The 22,902-nt window shown below is 30.5% G+C and overlaps 2 protein-coding genes across 2 annotated transcripts; both read right to left on the bottom strand.

Annotated features, from left to right (window-relative positions):
* Nucleotides 1–901: 901 nt before the first annotated feature.
* Nucleotides 902–8,710, bottom strand: LOC108452763 (disease resistance-like protein DSC1). Its single transcript, XM_017750557.2, has 5 exons — nt 8,028–8,710; nt 4,778–5,867; nt 4,326–4,613; nt 1,607–2,848; nt 902–1,516 (listed from the first exon to the last, which is right to left on the bottom strand). Exons 1-5 carry the CDS (start codon nt 8,705–8,707, stop codon nt 1,043–1,045), a joined length of 3,774 nt encoding a protein of 1,257 aa, XP_017606046.2. The 5' UTR covers nt 8,708–8,710; the 3' UTR covers nt 902–1,042.
* Nucleotides 8,711–11,352: 2,642 nt separating this feature from the next.
* Nucleotides 11,353–20,278, bottom strand: LOC108450140 (disease resistance-like protein DSC1). The gene is made up of 5 exons (XM_017747630.2): nt 19,640–20,278; nt 17,952–19,050; nt 17,070–17,381; nt 12,073–13,176; nt 11,353–11,961 (listed from the first exon to the last, which is right to left on the bottom strand). Exons 1-5 carry the CDS (start codon nt 20,134–20,136, stop codon nt 11,476–11,478), a joined length of 3,498 nt encoding a protein of 1,165 aa, XP_017603119.2. The 5' UTR covers nt 20,137–20,278; the 3' UTR covers nt 11,353–11,475.
* Between the last annotated feature and the right edge of the window lie 2,624 nt (nt 20,279–22,902).

The raw sequence follows: 22,902 nt of genomic DNA on the forward strand, positions 1-22,902 counted from the left end.
TATAAAACCATTATTAAAAATAATTATAAAACCAAAGTCATTTATTCAATTTAAACTTTAAAAGGGAGTAACAAATTTACCAAAATGTTTTGTTATATCAAAAGGGGATTATTAAACTAATTTTATTTGATAACTTATTTTGATATAACAAATAAAAATATTTTAAATGAAATTTGTTTTTGAACAAAAATTTATTAAGCTCAAAGCATAAATATCATTTCAAGACTTTCAATCTCTTTGAAAATGCTTTCAACACTTAGAAAATTTTGACAAGATTCAAAAATCATTTTAAACTCTTAAACTTGATTAAAACAATTTTATCATTTTGAAAACTGCTCCCAAAACAAAAGTATCAATATTTTCTAAAAATATCGATACCCATATGAATTTATTGATACGATTATTTTATTTCGATATCATTTTTAATAATATTTTAAATTTTTTGAACTTTTAAATTTTATTTAATACTTTTATAAAATTTAATAATATTTTATATATTTATAAAATTTTTAAAATTTAAAGTTTATAATTTGTTTTTAAATTAAGCTTTGAAATAAATTAACGTGGACAACTATACATCCAACTTCGTTCCAATAAAAAAAATTTTAAGTATTCCTTTTAATTTTTTATTTTTTAAATTTTATATTTTTATAACGTGACATAATCTAAGAATGTTACATGTCTCAAACTTAACATCATTATAAATAAAAAACCAAAACCGTCAACATAATGAAATTTCAGTACTAATAAATTGGGAGAAAAAACCATAAATATCAACCTGTGAAGAAGTGACAAATTCAGGGGCTAAATGAGTATTTAAGCCTATTTATATTTAAATCAATTTACACATGCATTAAAATTTTAGTTGTGTTTAAATGATAAGAAATGAAAAAAATATAAATTTTGAGCGAAAAATAAACATTAATAAAAACCACTTACAATTATAAATGAAAACAATGATAAAATGTGTGATGTTAAATATTTTGTAAACATATTTAGGCTCTGAATTTCAGTATAGATGAGATGAAGCATCATTGAATCCTTAATTTGGAAATAATAGATGAATTCCGCACTGTTTTACCTTGCATTTGGACGAATTCCACTCATCAAGGTAGAAATGAAAGGAAGCTACATTGTAAATACGATTGTTTGATGCCTCACTTTTAACAAACTCCCTAACACCGAAACCATCATATACGAGGAACACGTGATCTGACAATCGGCTTCCAAACGAAAAGGAGTAAGAACAGCTAATGTCATGATTGTCGCCATTACAGGATTTTAGATGACATTCAGACGTAATGCGAAACCCCATACCATTATAAGAGTCTGGGAAAGAAACAGCAACAGAAGCAACGAAGCATGGAAAGTTTTTCCAGCTATTATTAGACCACCACTCTGAAGGCAATTGGATGTTTATGGAAGATCCTAAGCTTTTGAAATCAAACCATTCCGGGATTTCACTTCCAGGGACGCATGTAATAATGCAAGCTCTTTTTTTGCTTTCTGGGGGTGCCTGTTTGATTACAATTATTAGAAACATGATTGATTATTCAGAACATAGCTATCTACCAGATTGAAGATATATAGAGAAGAAGAAACTGACCTGATGATGATCTGTTAGTGCAGTGACCATGTGCTCAAATGGCATCTCCAACTTTGGGGTTTCAGGACTTCTCACAGCTTTCTGATCCAGTTGGAAACAGTTGGTAAATAGCCAACCCAAGGATTTACAAAACACTACTTGCTTCAAAAGATGCTTAATGCTTGAGACTTCCTCTACTGAAGTGCTGTCATATGCATCTATATCATTCCCCACACCTTTCTCACCCAGTTTGAAGCAGTTGCTAAATTTCAACTGCAAGAATCGATTCGATCCATCCTCACAAAACAGTTCTTGCTCAAAAAGCTTCTTAATGCTTGAGACATCCTCTAATGAAGTACAGTCATGTGCATCTAAATATACCAGGCTTGGTGGAAGCTCTGGTAATGATTTCAGTCTCTTGCATTTCCTCAAGATTAACTCTTCCAACAAAGGAAATTGTTTGATGGTTGTGGGCAAGTTCTCAAGATTGCTTTCAGATAAATCTAACTTCTTTAACGAGGCTAACCCAGGGAGATGTTTCTGCTTCACTGGTCTGCCTCCAATGGCAGTAAACAAGTTTTTTACGACTAGATTTGAACTACTACAGAGACTAAGATGCAAAAGAGATTTCAATTTATAAAAGTTATCAGGAAGGCAAACAAGGTTTTCACAGTTGTTCAATCTCAAACTTTTAAGACCAATAAGATTGTCAATTGAGGATGGTAATTCCTTCAAAACTGTTCCGCTTAAATCAAGATCCCTCAACCTCTTCATGGTGTCCAAGATTTCTGGGAAGGTCTCCAATCTTGAGCAATCTCCAAGATTAAATTTCTCAAGAGATTTCAATTTATGAATACTTGTGGGGAGAGATTTAAGCCTCCTGCAACCCCGTAGGTCCAATAAACGAAGATTAGAGAGACATTCGATGGAGGAAGGAACTTCTTCAATTGCAGTTCCACCTAACCATAGCTCTGTTACATTTGATGAAACCTCTGGAAAACTAAACAGATTTGAGCAGCCACTAAGATGAAGTTTCGTGAGGGATGTGGCTTTATAAAAGCTAGGCAGAGATCTAATACTTTTACAATAGCTGAAATCCAGAAGAGTTAGCTTCTCCAGATGTTGAAGGGATGAAGGAAGCTCACGCAAGTTAAAACACCCGCAAAGGTTTATCTTTTCAAGATTTGTGGCGGTTGAGAGATCCGGGATTCTTACAAGGTTCTTAGAATTGTTGAGATTGATCACCTTCAAATTTACTAAATTCTGCAAGCATCAAAGTGTTTGATAAATTTCTATACATTGAAGAACAACAATGCAACAGATATGACCAAAATAATCACCACATTACAACAAAAGATTGAACTATCTTCAAAATGGTATAATTAAGGTGTAATTAATTAGAGTAGTAGAACCAACAAGTTTGAGCTTCATTCCAACTCATCCCTCAAATTTTGGTTTAATCTAGATTAGGTTCCCTTTTAAAATTCAAGCTCAATTTAAGATAAAATTGAAATTATGGTGCTTCCTTGATAGGCTCATTATTTTTCAACTTCAAATAATTAAAATTTCATAAAAATATATACTTATTTTATAACACGTTTCCGCACTTAAATAAAAATAAAAATGATATTATATTATATTAATTTCAAATTATAAATAAATATAATATCAATAAAAGTAAATATATAATCTTTTTATTTTTTTATATGTCGTTTAAATTATAAATTATTTTTATTATGCTATTTATCATATATTATTTTATAATTTTTCACCTACATCATAAATGGCTCATAATTATAATTTTTTAAAAATTAAACTAATATTATACCATTTAATAAAATTATTCAATTCAAATATATATGAAATCGATGATCTGAATAAACCTAAACTTGTTTATAATTTGGAAAAAATATATAGAAGAATAAACCCAAATTTATCTTTAAATTTGTTAAATTTTAGTATGTTATCAAATTTTATAAATGTCAACAATCAAAATATAATTTTTGAAAATTAGTTGACTAGAATAGAATTTTTTAAAAAATGATAAAAGGTAAATTTTAAGTTAAAAGAAAAATATTTTTAAAAATCATAATGTTATGAGAACATTGTCGACAATACCTTTTAACATTTGATGAATGTTATTTAATTATTAATAAATAATATTTGAATGACCAAAATTTTAATGTCCTTAACTTTTGAGCTTAAATGAATTACTCTAATAATTTAATATCAAAATAAACCTCATTAATGGTTGAATAATCGTATATATGTAATTTATTTTTGTTATTAACCATATAATATTAATTTATCAATGATTTATTAGTAATATTATTCATTATATATTTTCGTTTTAGAGTTATTTTATATTTTCTGTTAATTGCTAATTAAAAATAACTGATAATTTTACTATAAAAATTGTGCTTTTAAATAAAGTCTAAATTTGTTGCATTTAAACAATTCTTTTCTTTACTCTAATAAAAATGTCTAATAATTTTAAATTTAAATAAATTAATAAAAATTATAGATTTAAATTTGATTAATTTTAATGCAAAAATAACTTAAACACTAGTCATATTGAAATGGTCTTTTTCCTGAACTATTGTGAAAACATTATGAAGACGCAGATTGATATGTAAAGGAAACTTTATAAAATCAAGAAATAGCAATGGAATTAGTTCCAAACATGCTTGCATCAATCTACAAAACACCATATTTTGATATAAAAAGAAAAAGAAAGTACCTGTTTTCCCTCCCACAGTTGTTCGACATGGCTGCAACTCATATCAAGTTCAACTAGGTACCTTGGATGAAACGTGGAGGGCAAAGTTTTCAAAGGGTATCCCTCCCAGCAAAGGTACCTTAGCTCGTCAGGAAGTGATAAAAGACCTTTAAAAAGTAAGGTTCTTCCACACGAATTATAGAATTTGAGGATTCTAAGCTTCCGCATCTTCATAAATGCTATTGGTTCCAATTCCAACTTTGCAAGTTTGGACATATCAAGTACAATGCCTCTGAGCGTTTCCGTTCCCTAAACCCAAGAGCAGTTTATGGAGTCAAAATATAAGCAATATATTAATTCAAGATAATTATCATATGCATGTATGTATTTAATAAAAAGATGTGTGTTCGAATAAGACTAAAACATGACTGTCAAACATGGATTTGTTCAGAGAAAATAAACAAGGCCCTTACATTGTTTTTTGTTAGCACATCATAGATCTCTTCAGGAATCCACAGCCTACTGCGATTTTCAGGCTTTGAAGGTGATTCATAGTGAACAATATTGCAACCCACCTGTTGTAATATATCATGCATTTCTATTTTATTTTGTGAAATATATATAAGAGACTTATCAACGAGGTTCTCAATTCTTGAATATGCAGAAGGATAACAGGCCTCCATAATCCTTGTTACAAAGTCTCGATCCTCCCCTTTAAAGAAACAAGCAATGTCAAGAAATATGTCTTTCTCTACAGGATTTAGTCCATCAAAACTGCTTCTCAACAATTTAAGAATGTCTGGGTTAGGAATCTGCTTTAGTTCTTTTACTGCACTTTCCTGGTAGTTTTTGTTCTTTCCATAAAGAGAGGACCCGAAAAATTTAATAGCCAAGGGGTTTCCATTAGCAAAACTTAAAACCATCCGTGATAGCCCCAACTGATATTCTATAGGATGATTGCTTTTGAAGGCATGTTGGCAAAAGAGCTGAATAGATTCATATTTATTTAATTTCTTGGCTTCATAAATGAGATTCATGCCACACTGGAAAAGCACTTGCCTATTTCTAGTGGTAACAATGAGTAGGCTTCCACGGCTGAACCGATCGATTCCTCCTAATAAAAACTCGAATTGGCTTAACTCTGACACATCATCACAAACTACTAAAACCTTCTTTCTAGAAAGCCTGTCCTTAACAAAGCTTGGTATGATTGTGGGTGTTGAGATATCTAAATTTTCATCTTCCAGTATATCTGAAAGAAATTTCTTGCGCAATTGTGATAAATTTCTTGATTCTTCATGTTCTCTCACGTTTGCCAGAAAGGAGTGGTTTTGGAAACCATTTAAAACATGGTAAAAAATTGCTTCAGCAAGTTTAGTTTTGCCTATACCTTGCATACCCCAAATACCTAGCTTTAGAAAATCTCCAACCTGAAATAATGACACAAGTTGTTGCGTCCGCCGCTCAATTCCAACTAAACCCTTTAAATTAGCGCTTGAGGTTCTACAAGCCAGTTTCTTTAATATATCTTTGACGATTTTATCAACCAGTGTTGAGTCAGGCCTATATTTTAAATGAAGAAACAAATTATGGGAGAAATAAAAAGGAAACATAAGTAAATAAATAGAAAATGATAAAGAGTATTCAATTGATTAACATTGTTCAATGTAGATGCTTGGCATGTTATTCAGTATCTGCCCCCCAACTCCAATCTGGGTAACATACATGAATCACTGTTTGAAAAAAAAAGGTCCAAGCTTAATCTATTTTCTTCCAAATCAATATATATTTTAAGAAAAAAAAAGTGGGCGTAAAGAAAATAATATAATAAACTTGATATTTAAAGAAGAATAGATTTTTTCAATTTATATATATATATATATATATTTGCATTTTCATGTTTTTTTTCAATATTTGGAAAATTTAAAGGAATTTTAGATATCCTACACTTTATGAAATTTATGAATTTAATCTCTATACTTTAATTTGATTATTTTTAATCTCTATATTTTTCAAATTATAAAGTTTCAGTCCTCACCAGATGATATTTGTTAAATTCATTAATTAAGTTTTGTCATTTTCAAATCTAACGCAACAAACCTATTATCATATGTGTAATGTCAGACCAGCTTGTAATTTCCGCTATAGATTAACAACTATCATTTGCGTCAAGATTGAAATTTCAAAATTTAAAAGTATAAGGACTTAAAATGATCCAATTCAATAATATACTAAATCTAGAACTTAATGCATAACACATGACTAGTAATTGAGTTTAACTAAGAGTTCGTTTGTTTACATGTAAAAAGTTTTACGGAAAATATTTTTTGTATTTTCCTATGTTTGTTTGTTTCACAGAAAACAATTAGGTCAACAGAAAATGACTTAAAAATGTCAATGTAAAATAAGTCATTTTGCTGTAAAATGACTTGCAATTTTGAAAAGCGTAAGATATTTTCCAGAAAATATTAGCTTTTCCAAAAATCATTTTTCGAAAGTTATTTTCAGTTAAACAAACAGAATCTAAATGAACTTAAGTGTTACTCTGTTTGGGTCAAAACTAAAATTTAAAAATTTTAAAAATATAGGAACTAAAATTGACCAATTAAAAAATATAAGAACTAAAATAATTAAATTAAAATATAGGAATTAAATCTACAATTTTTATAAAATCATAGAAAATTTTAAACTTAAAAATATGGTAAAATTGTAAAAATTATCCTTCATGTCAAATATCCACCCTCAACTCGAACAGGGTAGTATAGATGGATCACTGCAGTGGATACATTTTTTGATTCTTGTACTATACATTAATTCTATATTCTATGTTTGGTAATTCAAGAATTCTTTTTGTGACTTTATGCTTTTCTAATATGATTTTATCTATCCCCTTATCCTATTTCACATTTCTTTTCTATTAAGTACATCATCTAATAAAATAATCAAATGTGCAAAAAAAAAACTTTAAAATTCTAAATATATATATATAACTAGAGGTGTGTATGGCCAGGTAGCCCAAAGGCCCGCCCAAAATGTGAGAGAGTTTAGGCAAAAATATATGCTCGAAAAATGGGCTTGGACAAAAAGTAATGCCCGTTTAAAAATGGGCCGAACCTCGAGTAAGGTATTTTTAGCTGATCCCTTGCTGCCTGCTCGCCCGAATTCACTAAAGGACAAAAAATCTGCATATTCTTTTTATTTTTGAATGTTATTTTCTTGTTATTTTCTCTATATTTTGCTACATTTTACTATTATGTTGTTATTATTTTGTTGTTATTATTTAGATATTGTATAAAATTTATTTTATTGTTAATTATCTTATTATTTTGAAGACATTTATTATTTTTTATTATTTTAGAAGCATTTCTTGTTAAATTGCATTTGTCTTAGTGTTATTTAAGTCTACATATTTTTCAAAATTTATTTTTAATTTATTGAAAAATATTTATTTTGATATTTTAGTATTTTTAATGTATTATATATATTTAAAATAATATAAAAATTAATCTGGTAGTAGCCAGGCTAGCTTGGGTTTTAGTATTTTTATCCGAGTCGGGCTTAGGCAAAATTTTAGACCCATTTTTTAGGCCCGGCCCGACCCAAACCCAATAAATAAGCATAATTTTTTAGTTGAGCCCGGCCCGACCCGACCCGGCCTATGAACACCTCTATGTATAACAACTAAAAAAAGGATTGAATGTAAAGAAAAGGAGTTGCAATTACCGAGTGACTTGTGAATCCCAACCAGATAAATCGGCAGCAGAAGTCAAAGCACTTCTCCAGGATTTCACCTTTTCAACATCATGCTTGAAATTTTCTTCATGCTTTGTAAATGCATCCGCAAAACTCCCTCTTTGTTTCCGTACATCTGAGGGATCTACACCGTAAAATACAGGAACCACAAAATAATGCCCTTTCAACTTCTTGCAGTCCATGATCTTGACCAGCTCCTCCAAGCACCACCTGGAAGAAGCGTAGTCTTTGGAGAAAACAATGACTGAAATCCTCGATCCTTGAATGGCCGTCAACAGTGACTCTGAAATTCCATCTCCTCTTTGAAGCTTCTTGCTGTCTATAAAAGTTCCGATATTCTTTCGACACAAATCCTTATACAGATGACTTACGAAACTACAACGAGTATCCTCGCCTCTGAAGCTAAGGAAAACATCGCATGTCCTTTCTTTGTTCGTATCTGCAGCAGCAGAAGAAGGAGATGTTGAAGGAAGCATATCGGTGTTCCGCTGGATTTGATGAAAGAATTTTGGAATCTGAGTAAAACAATTGTTTTTTAAGTCAACTACGCTTACATCAACTGCAAAAGCGTGTGGACCATAGACATTTGAAAATATTGGACCACTTTTAAGAGCCTCCAACAAATTGAAAGCTGAGTCTTCGGAGACCATTTATACTATAATGTTTTAACCCTTCCTCCCAAGTTAAAAGTAAAATAATATACAATTTTTATTTTAAATTATATTTAAAAATCATAAATAGAGTTAACAAAAAATTTAAATGCCTAAATCAAACTTATAGAATTCTAAAAATATTTTTTATTAATGAATTGGTTTATTAATTTATAATAATTTTTATTTTAATATCTTGACTCTTTTTAATTTTATTCTTAATTTTGTCGTGTTAATTTTATTTACACATTACATTTATCACATCAATTTTTATACTATCATGTTTATTTGTTATAGACATAGATTGTCACATTAATGTTACATCAATAAAAATTGATCAATAAAAATATTTATTATGCTTTTTAAAGTTTTTATTTATGGACATAAAAATATAAATAAAACAAAATTCTACTTCTAATGACTATTACAAGAGTATATCAAACTTATCTTGATATTGTTGACATTCACTTAATAATAAAATATTCATAACGTTTTTCATTTGATGTCTATTGATAGATAATGTGTCTCATTAAAACCTTACTAACATAAAAATCATGTGGAAAAAATTTTCTAATGAAGAAAAAGAGTACATATATTTATAATACGCATAACATGATGCATTATTAAAAACCTTCTCAGATGCATTGTTAAAGAAAAAATAGTATAACATGTATTTACCCTCCTCATACCATCACATAATATCTACCATTCAAAACGAATATTTACAAACAAAATAATTTTGTTGCAGCAATGGAGTTTCTGGTGATAATGGAATATATAGTTTGTAAGACACGATGCTCTAAAAAATAATGCAATTCTCATTTCTTAAAACGGGTAATGAGAGATTAGTGCGCAGTTTGAGAATATGTTTGATTGTGCTCCTCTAAGAAGTGCTAAAAACTAGTTTTGCAAATTTTTAAACAAGATTAGGTTTTGGCTGATGAAAATCTAGTGGTTTGGAATTGGATTTAAATATTAGATATATATATACACGTGTCCGACATAAATATATTTAAATTTTGGGAATAAATTATATTAAAATTATCTATAGTTTTAGACACCAATTAAATAGTACCATGTCATTAAATTTTAAAGATAACAAAATATTATTATATACTCATTTATATCTAATATCTTCTCCAACTTAATTTAACTTTAATTAAATTACTTAAAATAATTAATTTTTCAAATTATAAACAAACATTTTTTTCTCATTTTACAAATTTTAATCATTTTTTCCATAAGTTATTTTTTATGCAACCAATTTAAAAATAATAATTTTAGTGCAATATTTTCCATGTCATTGACACATAATTTTGGTAATTATTTTATCTCGAACCTTAAACTCTAACCCTAAATCTTAAACCTTGAATCCCGAAGTTTAGGATTTGGGTTCAAGATTTAAGGTTTAGGGTTCGAGTTTGAATTTTGGGTTTAAGATTCAGGGTTTAAGGGTTTGAGGTTGTGGGTTCATGTTCAAGATTTAAGGTTCAAGGTTATGGGTTTGGGTTCAGGGTAAAAAATTACCAAAATTATGTGTCAATGACATAAAAATTGTTAAAATGTTATTAAATAATTGGAAATAGATCATGAATAATATGGTGAGAAGAGTCCATAAAATAATTTCTCTATAGATGAGTGTATAATAATAATTTCATGTCTTTAAAATTTATTGGTGCCTAAAAATTTTAGTTATTAGGATCATCCTAATATAAATTATTCCTTAAACTTTTCTATATATTTAGAAATATTTTTAGAGTCATATTCCCATGCACATATGTCTTAAAAGCGACTCCAATATAAACATTAAATAGTAATTAATTATAAATAAATACTACCTTTAGACTTTAAACTCAAGACCCTTAAACTTGATATCCTAAATTTTAGATTTATTAATATTTATTTATAATAGTTACTATTAATGTTTAATCATGTTTAAATAAAATTATTACTATTTATTTAAAAGTCTTTCATATTTTTTGTTTAACTTAATAATGACATGTCATGTTATTATTTAATAAAAGTATATGAAATTTATGTACTAATTAACGACACATCAAATATTATTCCTAAAATATTTTAGTTCTTTTATAATCTTTAGATTTTAGCCTCTTGGTAAAAGAGGGGAAAAAAAACTTAGCAAAAGAAAGAATCATAGCACAAGAACAAAACCCAAAATTTTGAACTATGTTTTCTTTTGTTTATGTTTTAATAAAGTCAATTATTACAAGATGTTAAATTTCTCAATGTTGCCTTACCAAAAAATTTCTCAAGGTTGAATCTTGCCATTTAACTAAGTTTTGTATTTTATATATTTCATATATATATATATATATATATCCAGTTATCTAAATAGTCAAAAATATTAATTGTTGTCTTTTTTTTCTTCTTGGTTCATGATTCAAAACTGCAATCTATTTTATTTTGGACAAAAAAATCACTTATATCTTAAAAATAATATAAAATATGATTTATTATATAATTTTATTTAGAACTTTTTCTACTATTTTTAAAGTATGTCCATTGAGTTATAAATATTTATTTAAATCCATTTAGATATGCCTTAAATTTCTAATTGTGTTTGAACAAAAGGAAATGAAAAATGAAAAAAAAAAAGATATAAAAATTTGAGTGAAAAATAAACATTTATAAATAAAACCTATGATAAATATATATTAACAAAATATTTATTAACAACATATTTAGGGTTTGAAATTCACTGCAGATGAAATATATGAAGCATCATTGAGATGTCATACATTGAATCCTTAATTTGCAAATAATAGATGAACCCCGCACTGTTTTATCTCCAAAGAACTATTCCTTAGTTTCGACCCATAATGAAGAGGGTAGAATTTAAAGGAAGCCTCATTGTAAATGCACTTGTTTGATGCCTGACTTTCAACGAACTCCCAAACTTTGAAATCATCATATAAGAGGAACATGTGATCCCACCCAAACATTCGGTCTTCATGGTTTAGTACTCCCACCCCCCAAAGGGAGAATGAACAAGTAAGGTCATGACTGTCGCCATTATAGGATTTTAGATGACATTCACATCTAATGCCAAAATTCCTACCATTATAACGCTCTGGGAATGAAACAACGACGGAAGCAACAAAAGATGGAAAGTTTATCCACCACTCTGAAGGCAATTGGATGTTTATGGAAGATCCTAAGCTCTTGAAATCAAACCATTCCGGGATTTCACTTCCGGGGACGCATGTAATAAACTTATGTCTTTGAGGGGATGCCTGTTCAATTACAATTATCAGAAACATGATAGATTATTCAGCAATGCATATAAATATCAATTGTCCACATTGAAGATATATATAGAAGAAGAAGAAGAAGAAGAAGCTGACCTTATGATAATCTTTTAGTACATTCACCGTTTGCTTAAATGGCGTCTCCAACTTTGGTGTTCCATGATTCCCCACACCTTTCTCATTCAGTTGGAAGCAATTGGTAAATATCAACTTCAAGCATCGATATGGTTCATCTTGACAGAACAGTGCTTGCTCAAAAAGCTTTTTAATGCTGGACACTTCCTCTAGTGAAGTGCAGCTATCTGCATCCAAATGTCCTAGGCTTGGGGGAAGCTCTGGTAATGATTTCAATCTCTTGCAATTCCACAAGATTAACTCTTGCAGCCAAGGAAATTGTTTGATGGTTGTAGGTAAGCTCTCAAGATTGGTTTCAGATAAATCTAATTTGTACAATGAGCATAACCCGTGGAGATCTTTCAGCTTCACTGGTCTGCCTCCAATGGCAGAAAACAAGTTTTTTACAACAAGATTTGAACGACCACAAATATCAAGTCCCCAAAGAGATTTCGATTTATAAAAGCCGTTAGGAAGACAAATAAGGTTTTCACAGTTGTTCAATCTCAAATATTCAAGACCAATAAAATTGTCAATTGAAGATGGTAATTCCTTCAAAGCCGTTCCGCTCAAATCAAGATCTCTCAACCTCTCCATGATGTCCAAGATTTCTGGAAAAGTCTCCAATCTTGAGCAATCTCTAAGATTGAATTTTTCAAGAGATTTCAATTTATGAATACTTGTGGGGAGAGATTTAAGCCTCTTGCATCCCCATAGGCTGAATACACGAAGATTAGAGAGACATTCGATGGAGGAAGGAACTTCTTCAATTGCAGTTCCATCTAACCATAGCTCTGTTACATTCGATGAAACCTCTGGAAAACTTAACAAATTTGAGCAGCCACTAAGATCAAGTTTGGTGAGGGATGTGGCTTTATACAAGCTAGGCAGAGATCTAATATTTTTACAGTAACTGAAGTCCAAATGAGTTAGCTTCTCAAGATGCTGAAGGGAGGGAGGAAGCTCACACAAGTTAAAACACCGGTTAAGATATATCTTTCCAAGATTGGTGGCGTTGGAGAGGTCTGGGATTCTGACAAGGTTCTTAGAGTAGAAGAGACTGATAACCTTCAAATTTACTAAATCCTGTATGCATCACAAAATACTATTTGACAAATTTCTTTACATTCAACAGCTATAATTAAAACAATTATATAAATAAAAATAAAAATGATCTTATATTATATTAATTTCAAAATATAAATAAATATAATAAAATTAAAGGATACTATCAATAAAAGTAAATATATAATCTTTTTTTTATTTTTCGATATACATTTAAATTATAAATAGTTTATTATTATGATATTTTCAATATATTATTATTTTATAATCATATTTTTAGTTATAAAGAATAACTAATGTTATTAATAAACTACATATATAATCATCAATTGATTCAAATCCATCTATTAAACATAAAAATTGTCACCTATTTGTTAGACAAACAATATTCTCATGACGCATAGTAGATGATATATAGTGTTACTAATTCTTTAGATTCCTTTTCCCTTATTTTTTAAGTAAAGTGAGATATGATCTTTCCACATACTTATACTCACTTCTCTTTTTATTCTAAACAATGTGAGATTCATTACTACCCTACTAATAGAAGACTTAAGAGCAAACTCGGCACCTAAAACCTAAAGAAAATAGCTAAGCTTTGTACAACTGTAAACACTAGCAAAATATATTTTCCAATAAGTTGGAGTTGATATTCAACACTCCCCTCTTAACACCAACTTTTACCATGTCCAGCTGATGACAGAAGCTTCCGAGCTTGCTGCCACACAAGCCTTTTCTGAGCAGGTCAGCAACTTGGTCTTCGGTCTGACATGTTCTAGCTTGATTTCTTCTTGCAAGACTTTCTCTAATAAAATGATAATGCACATCTACATGTTTAGTTCTTGCATGAAAGACTGGATTCTCTGCCAAGCGTATTGTTGACACGTTGTCGCAATATAAAGGAATTGGAGTCTCCACCGGTTGATGCAAGTCCACCAATAGTTGCAAAAGTCAAGTGCTTTATTGAGCTATTATCTCCCCTGCACGGTACTCTGCTTCCATTGTTTACAAAGGTACTATTGGTTGTCTTTTGCCATACCATGAAAAGGTTACTGCACTAGAAAGAAAACTTAACCTTTATTAAGGAAGCCTAGTATTGGTCATAAAGGCTGCAGTTTTCATTGTTTCTGCCATAAAAAGACTCAGAACATTCTTTGCATGAAGCATACTTTGACATATTTCGGCCAAGTGCCTACTTTTCCATTCCGCCACACCATTTTATTGTGGAGTGTTAGCACATGTGAATTGATGGCATATCCGACATTCTTGAACGAAACCTAAAAACTCATTTGAGATGTACTCTCCCTTGTCATCAATGTGTAGACAACAGACACTTTTAACAACCTCTACTTCCACAACCCCTTTAAACTCGTTGAACTTTGAAAGATCCTTAAATTTTTCTTCATAAAATAACTGGAACAATCATCAATGAAGGTCACCATGTACTTCATCCACTCATGAAGGCTTGTTTAACATGCCTAGACACGTAAAGTGGATTAACTCTAATGGTTCTTTCACTTTAAATTTGGACTCTTCATACAACAATTGATGTGCTTTTCCATATTGACAACCCACATATATTGTGTTTGTTCTCACTTCAAGTTTTGGGAGTCCTTTCAACATTGATCTCATCGCCATCACATCTATCTTAGAATAGCTGATGTGACTTAGTTGCATGAGTCACAAGTCCATCGTCTTATTTCTTCTTGCCGTGTCAACATATACAATTTCTGTGGACATCACATAGACTGACTTTAATCTTTGTCTTTTCATCATTAGCTCTTTTATATTCTCAAGATTGTGGTATACTTCCACATCTTGTGGACCAAACAAAACAACATGATCTGTAGATCTTAGTTGTGCTACTGAAACAAGATTTTTTTCTCATACCTAGCATATGATAGACATTTTGAAGTGCTACCTTGATCTTATTATGTTGAGGGGAAACTATTGTGTTACTAACATGTGCTATTGGTAAGTTAGAAGTTAGAGCTTCGCATAATTCCTTTTAGAGAATAACTTGGGGAGCATATCCCAAGCTTCCTTCAGGATTTTAGCATCACATATGTGTTCTAACACATCTTCTTAAATGGTCGTCTTTAAGGCGAACATTATCTTGCCAGCTTTTATTTTCCATTTTCCTAGTGTGCCACTTGCATCCTCAGCTTTCGGTTGCATCACTTCACTGCCATTAACAACCTCTTATATACAAGACATTATGCAAGTTGACCATGTATTATAATTGTTATTAAGCTTATTCATTTCGCTAACAACTTGTGGGTCTGTCATCTTGTCAACAAATGTCTCACAACTAAATATTGGAATAGTGAAAGTAGTTCATGAAAAATGCATCAGGTAGGTTCCCAGGAAAAAAGATAGGTCACAACGGACACTCTTAAGTACCAACCGTTTCCTTAACTAGAACCTTTCCTAGACATGCAATTCCACACTACCACATTTCCTTCCAACAACTAAACAACCAAGGATAATTTTCAAGTAGCTATGAAAGTTTATTTTTTACTGTGCACGATAGCCCACGACATCACTAAACTAATATTTACCTACAGCTCCCAATAATCCAAAATAAGAAAAAGAAGATGAATTTAAAGAAGCCAAATAGAAAATCCAATATTTGGTTGGTGCAAATAAGTCTTATAACATAGCTCATTATATAGACCAAAAATCTCCTTTCCCTTGTTTTTTCTAAGCAATGTTGGATATGGTTCTTATATAGACTCATAATCTCTTTTCTTTTTGTTCCTAACTAATATGAGATTCATTGCCCTACTAACAAAATACTTAAAAGACTAAGTGCTGAATAACTACAGACAATGGCTAAACTTTGTACAACAATAAATACTATTTTTCAATAAGTTGATGTTGATATTCAACATATTGCATTGCCAACTTGACTTTATAATGATTTAGTTTATAACAATTTTAAATCCCTTACACTAATACACAGAGTAAATTATTTAAATTTACTTATTATAATAACTTATATACATGGTAAGTTTGTGCATTGCAAAGATAAAAAATTAGTATATATAATAAAATGTTTGAAGCAGTTTTAAAATATAAAGAGCCCAATAATTAAAAATATTAAATCAAAATTTGAATAGAAAATTTACTCTATGTACATCAAAATAATAAGATATGTTAAGAAAATTAAATATTTTAATTTGGAAGGATGTTGTGGTCAACCACTTCTAATAAATTTTAGTTGAGCTTATATAGATAGATATATGATAAAGAAATTAAATGATAGCTAATAAATTAAGTTAAATATTAGGATATTCAAATTTAACTTGCTCAATAACTCAAGCTCAAACAAAAGCTTGGATTAACAATATAGTTAAATTTTATAGCCCTAATATATTAATCTTACAACTCCTTTTTTTAATGCAAAAATAACTTAAACACTAGTCATATTGGAAGCGGTCTTTTTCCTAAGCTATTATGAAAACATAACAAATATGTAGAATCAATAAATGACAATGGAATTAGTTTCAAAAATGCTTACATCAATCTACAAAACATCATAGAGAACGAGGTATATATATTGTTAGTCAAATTCACGTTAAAAATAAATATAGTGACAAGGTAGGGGGTCTGTGAGGGCGAAGGTCGAGGGTCGAAGTGAAATCCGTATAGAAGTTTACTGTATTACGTCTATTTGACTTTGATTAGAATATGATTTTATAAAACTATAATAAAAAATGTAGTCTATACTCCTCTCGTGTATTATTTGAATTCGGTGAATTTTCTTCTCCTCTGTCCGTGATTTTTTCCCCCGATAGAGTTTTCATGTAAAATATATGGATTTTATTTTTCTTCTTTTCTTTGTGATTCATTGCCATTATCGATGTTCAATTCTAACATATATAAAGAAAGAAAGAAAGTAAAATGAGTACCTGTTTTCCCTCCCAGAGTTGCTCGACATTGCTATCTCTCATATCAAGTTCAACTAGGTTCCTTGGATCAAAACTGGCAGGTAAAGTTTTCAAAGGGTATCCCTCCCAATAAAGGTACCTTAGCTCATTTGGAAGTGATAAAAGCCCTTGAGGTAGGAGGATTTTGGATTTCATTTGAACCCTTCCAAACGTAGAAGGAAGATAGAACTTGAGGAATTTAAGTTTTCGCATCTTCACAAAGGCTTCTGCTCTTAATTCCAATTTTGGAATTCTAGACATGTCAAGTAGCATGCCTTTGAGTGTTTTTGTTCCCTAAAATCAAGAGCAGTGTGTCAGAATAAGGTGCCAAGATATATGCATAATAAGAATTATGTTATTCAAATTCAAGATAATTGTGAGATAGTATATGTATCCAATAACATTTTAACAAGTATCCTAACAAATGTGACATTTCACTCTCGACTCAATTATCGAATCTAAATGCATGATGGCATAGTACATTGTCGGAGCAACGCATGCTATCTCTATCTGAGAATAGGGTTGAATTCTCGAAGGCATCAGATTCAACAGATATTTCAAAGGAATTTGCAAGTCACTATTAGACTTAGATCAGAGTGAAATCTCCTAATCGTTCCTCGTAGGTCTGACTAGCTATGCCCGCATAGAATTAATTTAAGTAAATTTTTGATAAAAGAGATTTTTTAACCCAAATAAAAATTCAAATTAAGTTTGGTTGTTAAAATAGGATTCATCAACTTGACTAATTCGAATTTTTTTTACTCAATTCGACTCAACTCAATCAAATACTCACCCTATTTGTCATGCTAAGAGAAAAAGAAGAGTGATAGTAACGTAAGTGAAGGAAATGAATAAGGCTCTTACACTGTTTTCTATTAGCACGTCATAGATGTCATCAGGAATCCACAGCCTACTGCGTCTTTCAGGCTCTGAAGGTGATTCGTTGTAAACGATATCCCAACCCATCTGTTGCAATAAATCATGCATTTTTATCGCATTTTCTGAAACATATATAAGAGATTTATCAATGAGGTTTTCAATTCTTGAATATGCAGAAAGATAACAAGCTTCCATAATCCTTGTTACAAAGTCTCGATCCTCCCCTTTAAAGAAACAAGCAATGTCAAGAAACATTTCTTTCTCTTCACATTCTAGTCCATCAAAACTCCATTTCAACAGTCTTTGAATGTCCGGCTTAGGAACTTGCTTTAGTTTCTTTGCTTCACTTTCCTGGTAGCTTTGTGTCTTGCCACAAAGAGAGGATCCGATAACTTTAATAGCTAAAGGGTTTCCATTAGCAAAACTTAAAACCATCTGTGATAGCTTCAACTGATGAAATTCTGTGGGATGATTGCTTTTGAAGGCACGTTGACAAAAGAGCTTAATAGATTCATCGTCATCTAATTCCTCCATTTCATAAATGAAATCAATGCCATACTGGATAAGCACTTGTTTATCCCTAGTTGTAACGATGACTCGACTTCCAGGGCCGAGTCGATTGTTTCCTCCGAATAAATACTCGAGTTGGCTTAACTTTGACACATCATCACAAACTACCAAAACCTTCTTCCTAGAAAGCCTATCCTTAAGAAAGCTTGATCCAATTGTGGGAGTTGAGATATATAAATTTTCATCCTCCAATATGGTCGAAAAAAATGTCTGACGTAATTGAGATAATGTTCCTTTCTCATCTGATTCTCTCACGTTTGCAAGAAAGAAGTAGCTTTGGAAACCATTTAAAACATGATGAAAAATGGCTTCAGCAAGTGTAGTTTTGCCTGTACCTCCCATGCCCCAAATACCTAGCTTTCGAAAATCTGGGAATTCGTCTTGAAATAATGACAAAACTTTCTGCATCCGCCTCTCAATTCCAACTAAACCCTCTAAATTAGCACTTGAAGTTCCACGATTCAATTTCTTCAATATATCTTTCACAATCTTATCTACCAGTGCTGAGTCAGGCCTATATATCAAATGAAGAAACAAATTATGGAAAAATAAAAGAATACATAAATAAATAACTAAATTGATTCATATGATCACTTTTAAAATAGATCTATAATTCAAATTTCACCATCTACAACCTTTTTATGTACTCATATATTTCTTTGAAAATAAATATATCAATGGACTGGACAGTATATTTTATACATAAGAGAATCGTACGAAGGTGTAAAAAGTTAAGAGTTAAAGAAGGAAACATGGAAAAGGAAGCAAAGAAGAACACTGTTGAATATAAATGCTTCACATGTTACTAAATTTCTTCATTTATTTTCTACAATGTGCCCACTCTCTATGTCTACAAAAGTATGGTCCTTTTAAGATAGATTATCCCCTGCACTTTATGAACATTATGGATTTAAATTATACTAAAATTGATTAAATTAAACTAATAAAAAAAATTTAATGAAAACGTGAAATGGGATAAGAGGATAAATGAAAAGAAGTCAAGAGTTTGAATCTCTCTGCTTCCAAATTAATATATATATATATATATATAGAATATAAAGAAGAAAAAAGGATTGATTTTAATGAAAAGGAGTTGCAATTACCGAATCTTTCCTGAATCCCAACCGGATAAATTGCCAGCTGAAGTCAAAGCAGTTCTCCAGGATTTCACCTTTTCAACATCATGCTTGAAATTTTCTTCATGCTTTGCCAATGCATCTGCAAAATTCCCTCTTTGTTTCCGTACATCTGAGGGGCCTACACCGTAAAATACAGGAACAACACATTTGTTGCAGTCCATGATCTTCACAAGTTCATCCAAACACCATTTGGAAGAAGCGTAGTCTTTGGAGAAAACAATGACTGAAACACTCGATCCTTGAATGGCCGTCAACAGTGCCTCTGAAATTTCATCTCCTCTTCCAAACTTCTCGCTGTCGACAAAAGTGTCGATATTCTTTCGACACAAATCTTTATACAGATGACTTACGAAACCATCACGAGTATCCTCGCCTCTGAAGCTAATAAAAACATCGTATGTCCTTGCTTTGATCATATCAGCAGCAGCAGCTGAAGAAGAAGAAGATGTTGAAGCAAGCATATTGGTGTTCCACCGGATTTGATGAGAGATTTTTGGATTATGAGTAAAGCTCTTGTTTTTAAGTGAATTGGCCTTGCATTTGCTTCTCTCTTAGAGACTTGTAGGCTGAGTGCTACTTTAAACTGCAAAAGCGTGAAACTTGTAGGCTGAGTATTACTTTAAAAGTTTAAACAGCAAAAGCGTGTGGGACATTCACATTGAAAATAATCGTACGACTTCCCCACCAAATTCACGCCCTGTTTGGTCAATTCCATGGGCCCACCATAAACAACGTGAAATGTCTACTCTTCGCTCTCTATGGAAAAAAAATTTATACAATTTTTTTTAATTTTATATCATTTTTTTATTTCAAAAGATATTTAAAAATAAAGTTAAAAGCTTAATTCAAAAGTTTAAAAACATATAGGTATAATAATTTATTTGACCTTCCAATTTTATAAAAAAGTTATTTTAATTTTTATTTATTTTTTGTCTCTTTTAATACTTAAATTTATAATATTAATCAAATCAATCTAATATTTCTTGGTGTGATATACACATAGATTATCACCTAAATATTACATTTAGGAATTAATTAAATTTAAAAATAAAAATTATAAAAATATTTTTGTAAATGCCCAAATTTACTTAGGCCCATAAAAATAAACTAAAATAATTAAATAAGTCCAAATATCAAGTCTATTTGCAATAGTCATCAGCCCAAATTACATTCAAGCCCAAATTTAACCTTAGCCCATAGCCCAAAATACTTAAAAAAAATTTAGAAAAAAGGGGGACCTAAACCCTAATGCGCGGCACCCCTTGCTGCCACCCACGTGCCTCCGCAGCTCGCCGACCGCCTGAGGCCTGACCTCCTTGCACCGAAATGGCAAGGTCCTCCCTGTTGACTCGCCCTAGACCTGCAAACAGAGCAAGAAAAGAAGCAAAAATAGTGACAAATAGTAGTAAACAGTGAAAGAAACGATGTAGCATTCGACTATAAAAAGCTACAATCACCAATGTATTTTTTACAGAGAAATCTAATATAGAAAAAGCAAAGAATATTGAATATAAAAATACAAATTCAAAAGGTGATTTTCTTAATTTTTTTTATTTTTTTATAAAAAAAGATAAGAAGAAAAATAAACATTACCTGTGACGTTTTGTCTTCCTTTGTCGTCGGAAGTCCAAGACCTTTCAAGGTTCAGTGTGATGCTTTAGGGGATATCGGAAGTCTTTTGAGTTTTTTTTTTTTTTTTACAAAGTGGCCAAAAAAGGGTTTTTAAAACAAATTTTTTAGTATCTCCGGCCACCGTGTACCGCAACACCGTCGCTGGCGACCGGGGGCCACCGTAGTGGTTCGGCGACCGGAGTCTAGGCAGGATGTGGGGAATTTTAAGAGAGAGGGGAAAGAGTTAGGTTTTTTTTAGGGGATAAAATGGTTTTTTTGGTAAAAATTTTAACTTATATAAGTGCATAAAATAACACTGTTTCGGGCCAGTGCGCATAGACGTTGAAACAACATTGTTTCGTCTCAGGATTCGCACGTCGACCCAACTCGCCAGCCAGATCCGTACATTTTCGAAAGTGAATGGGCTAATTGTTATTTTAATCCTTCCGCATTTTCACTACTATTCAATTTTGTCCTGTTACTTGATTTTTATTTTTAAGTCCACCCTTTCATTTTACTATTTGCGTGATTTGGCTCCTCGATTTGTCAAAAGGGAATGGCGCGTTCAGAATTTTGGTGATATTTTCCCAGTTAACCCCCATTCCCTTTGCACGTTTCATTTCAACCCCTTTTGTTATTTACTTTGTTCAATCTTTCATTTATATTCCATTTAAGTTTCAATTAAGCCCTTTTTTATTTTAATTCTTGCATTCAATTATTAATTGTTCTTTCATTCCTTTTAAACTTTCATTTTCTTTCATTATTTATTTTATTATACCTTTATCATTATTATCATTTTATTATCTATTATTATTATTTTATCATTATTTATTCATTTATTTGTTTATTACCCTTTTATACTTTTAAAAATTAGAATATTTATGCTTTTACTTGTACATATATTGTTCTTATTATTACTATTATTATATATTTTATTACAAATTGTACCTTTAATCTCATTTATTTTTAGTTTGGTTCTTTATTTTCAATATTTTTATAAACTATTTTCTCTTACATTTATTTATGTATTTATTTTATTTATTTCTCTGTCTTTATTTTTTAAAGTTGGTATTGTCCTTTTATGTGCATACTTTGTTATTATCATCATTGTTATCATTCATTGCATTTATCTTTGGTTGTTCATATTATTAAAATGGTGTACACTACACAACTCTCGTCCTTATTAGTATATTCATTGTCATTTGCGCGACAATTTTATTCGCATATCATCGTTTTAAAATAAAAAATACATTTCGTTTAAGTAAAATACTTGATATTATTCGAAAAAGGAAAGTTTCAAAATAATGCAATGATCTGTGTTTGGAAATTCAAGAAAATCGTACCCTAACTTACGGGGTTTCGATTTTTCTTGTTTGGTCTAAATAATCGAATATCCTTTTAATATTAAAACAGTGAGATTTCAAATAAAAAAAAGGGCAAATTCATTTTTGAATATTCAAAGTGTCTTGTCCTAACTTACGGGATGTGACATTTTGTTGCCTCGAGATAAGAGGGTCTTTAACATACTTCTCGGTTTATTTAATAATTTTTTTTAGTGAAATTAACATTAATACCAAGAGGAATCGTATTCTAAATTATTTTCAAATTTTCAACAT

Source organism: Gossypium arboreum, chromosome 11 (genome assembly GCF_025698485.1).
Source record: "Gossypium arboreum isolate Shixiya-1 chromosome 11, ASM2569848v2, whole genome shotgun sequence".
Classification (NCBI taxonomy): domain Eukaryota; kingdom Viridiplantae; phylum Streptophyta; class Magnoliopsida; order Malvales; family Malvaceae; genus Gossypium; species Gossypium arboreum.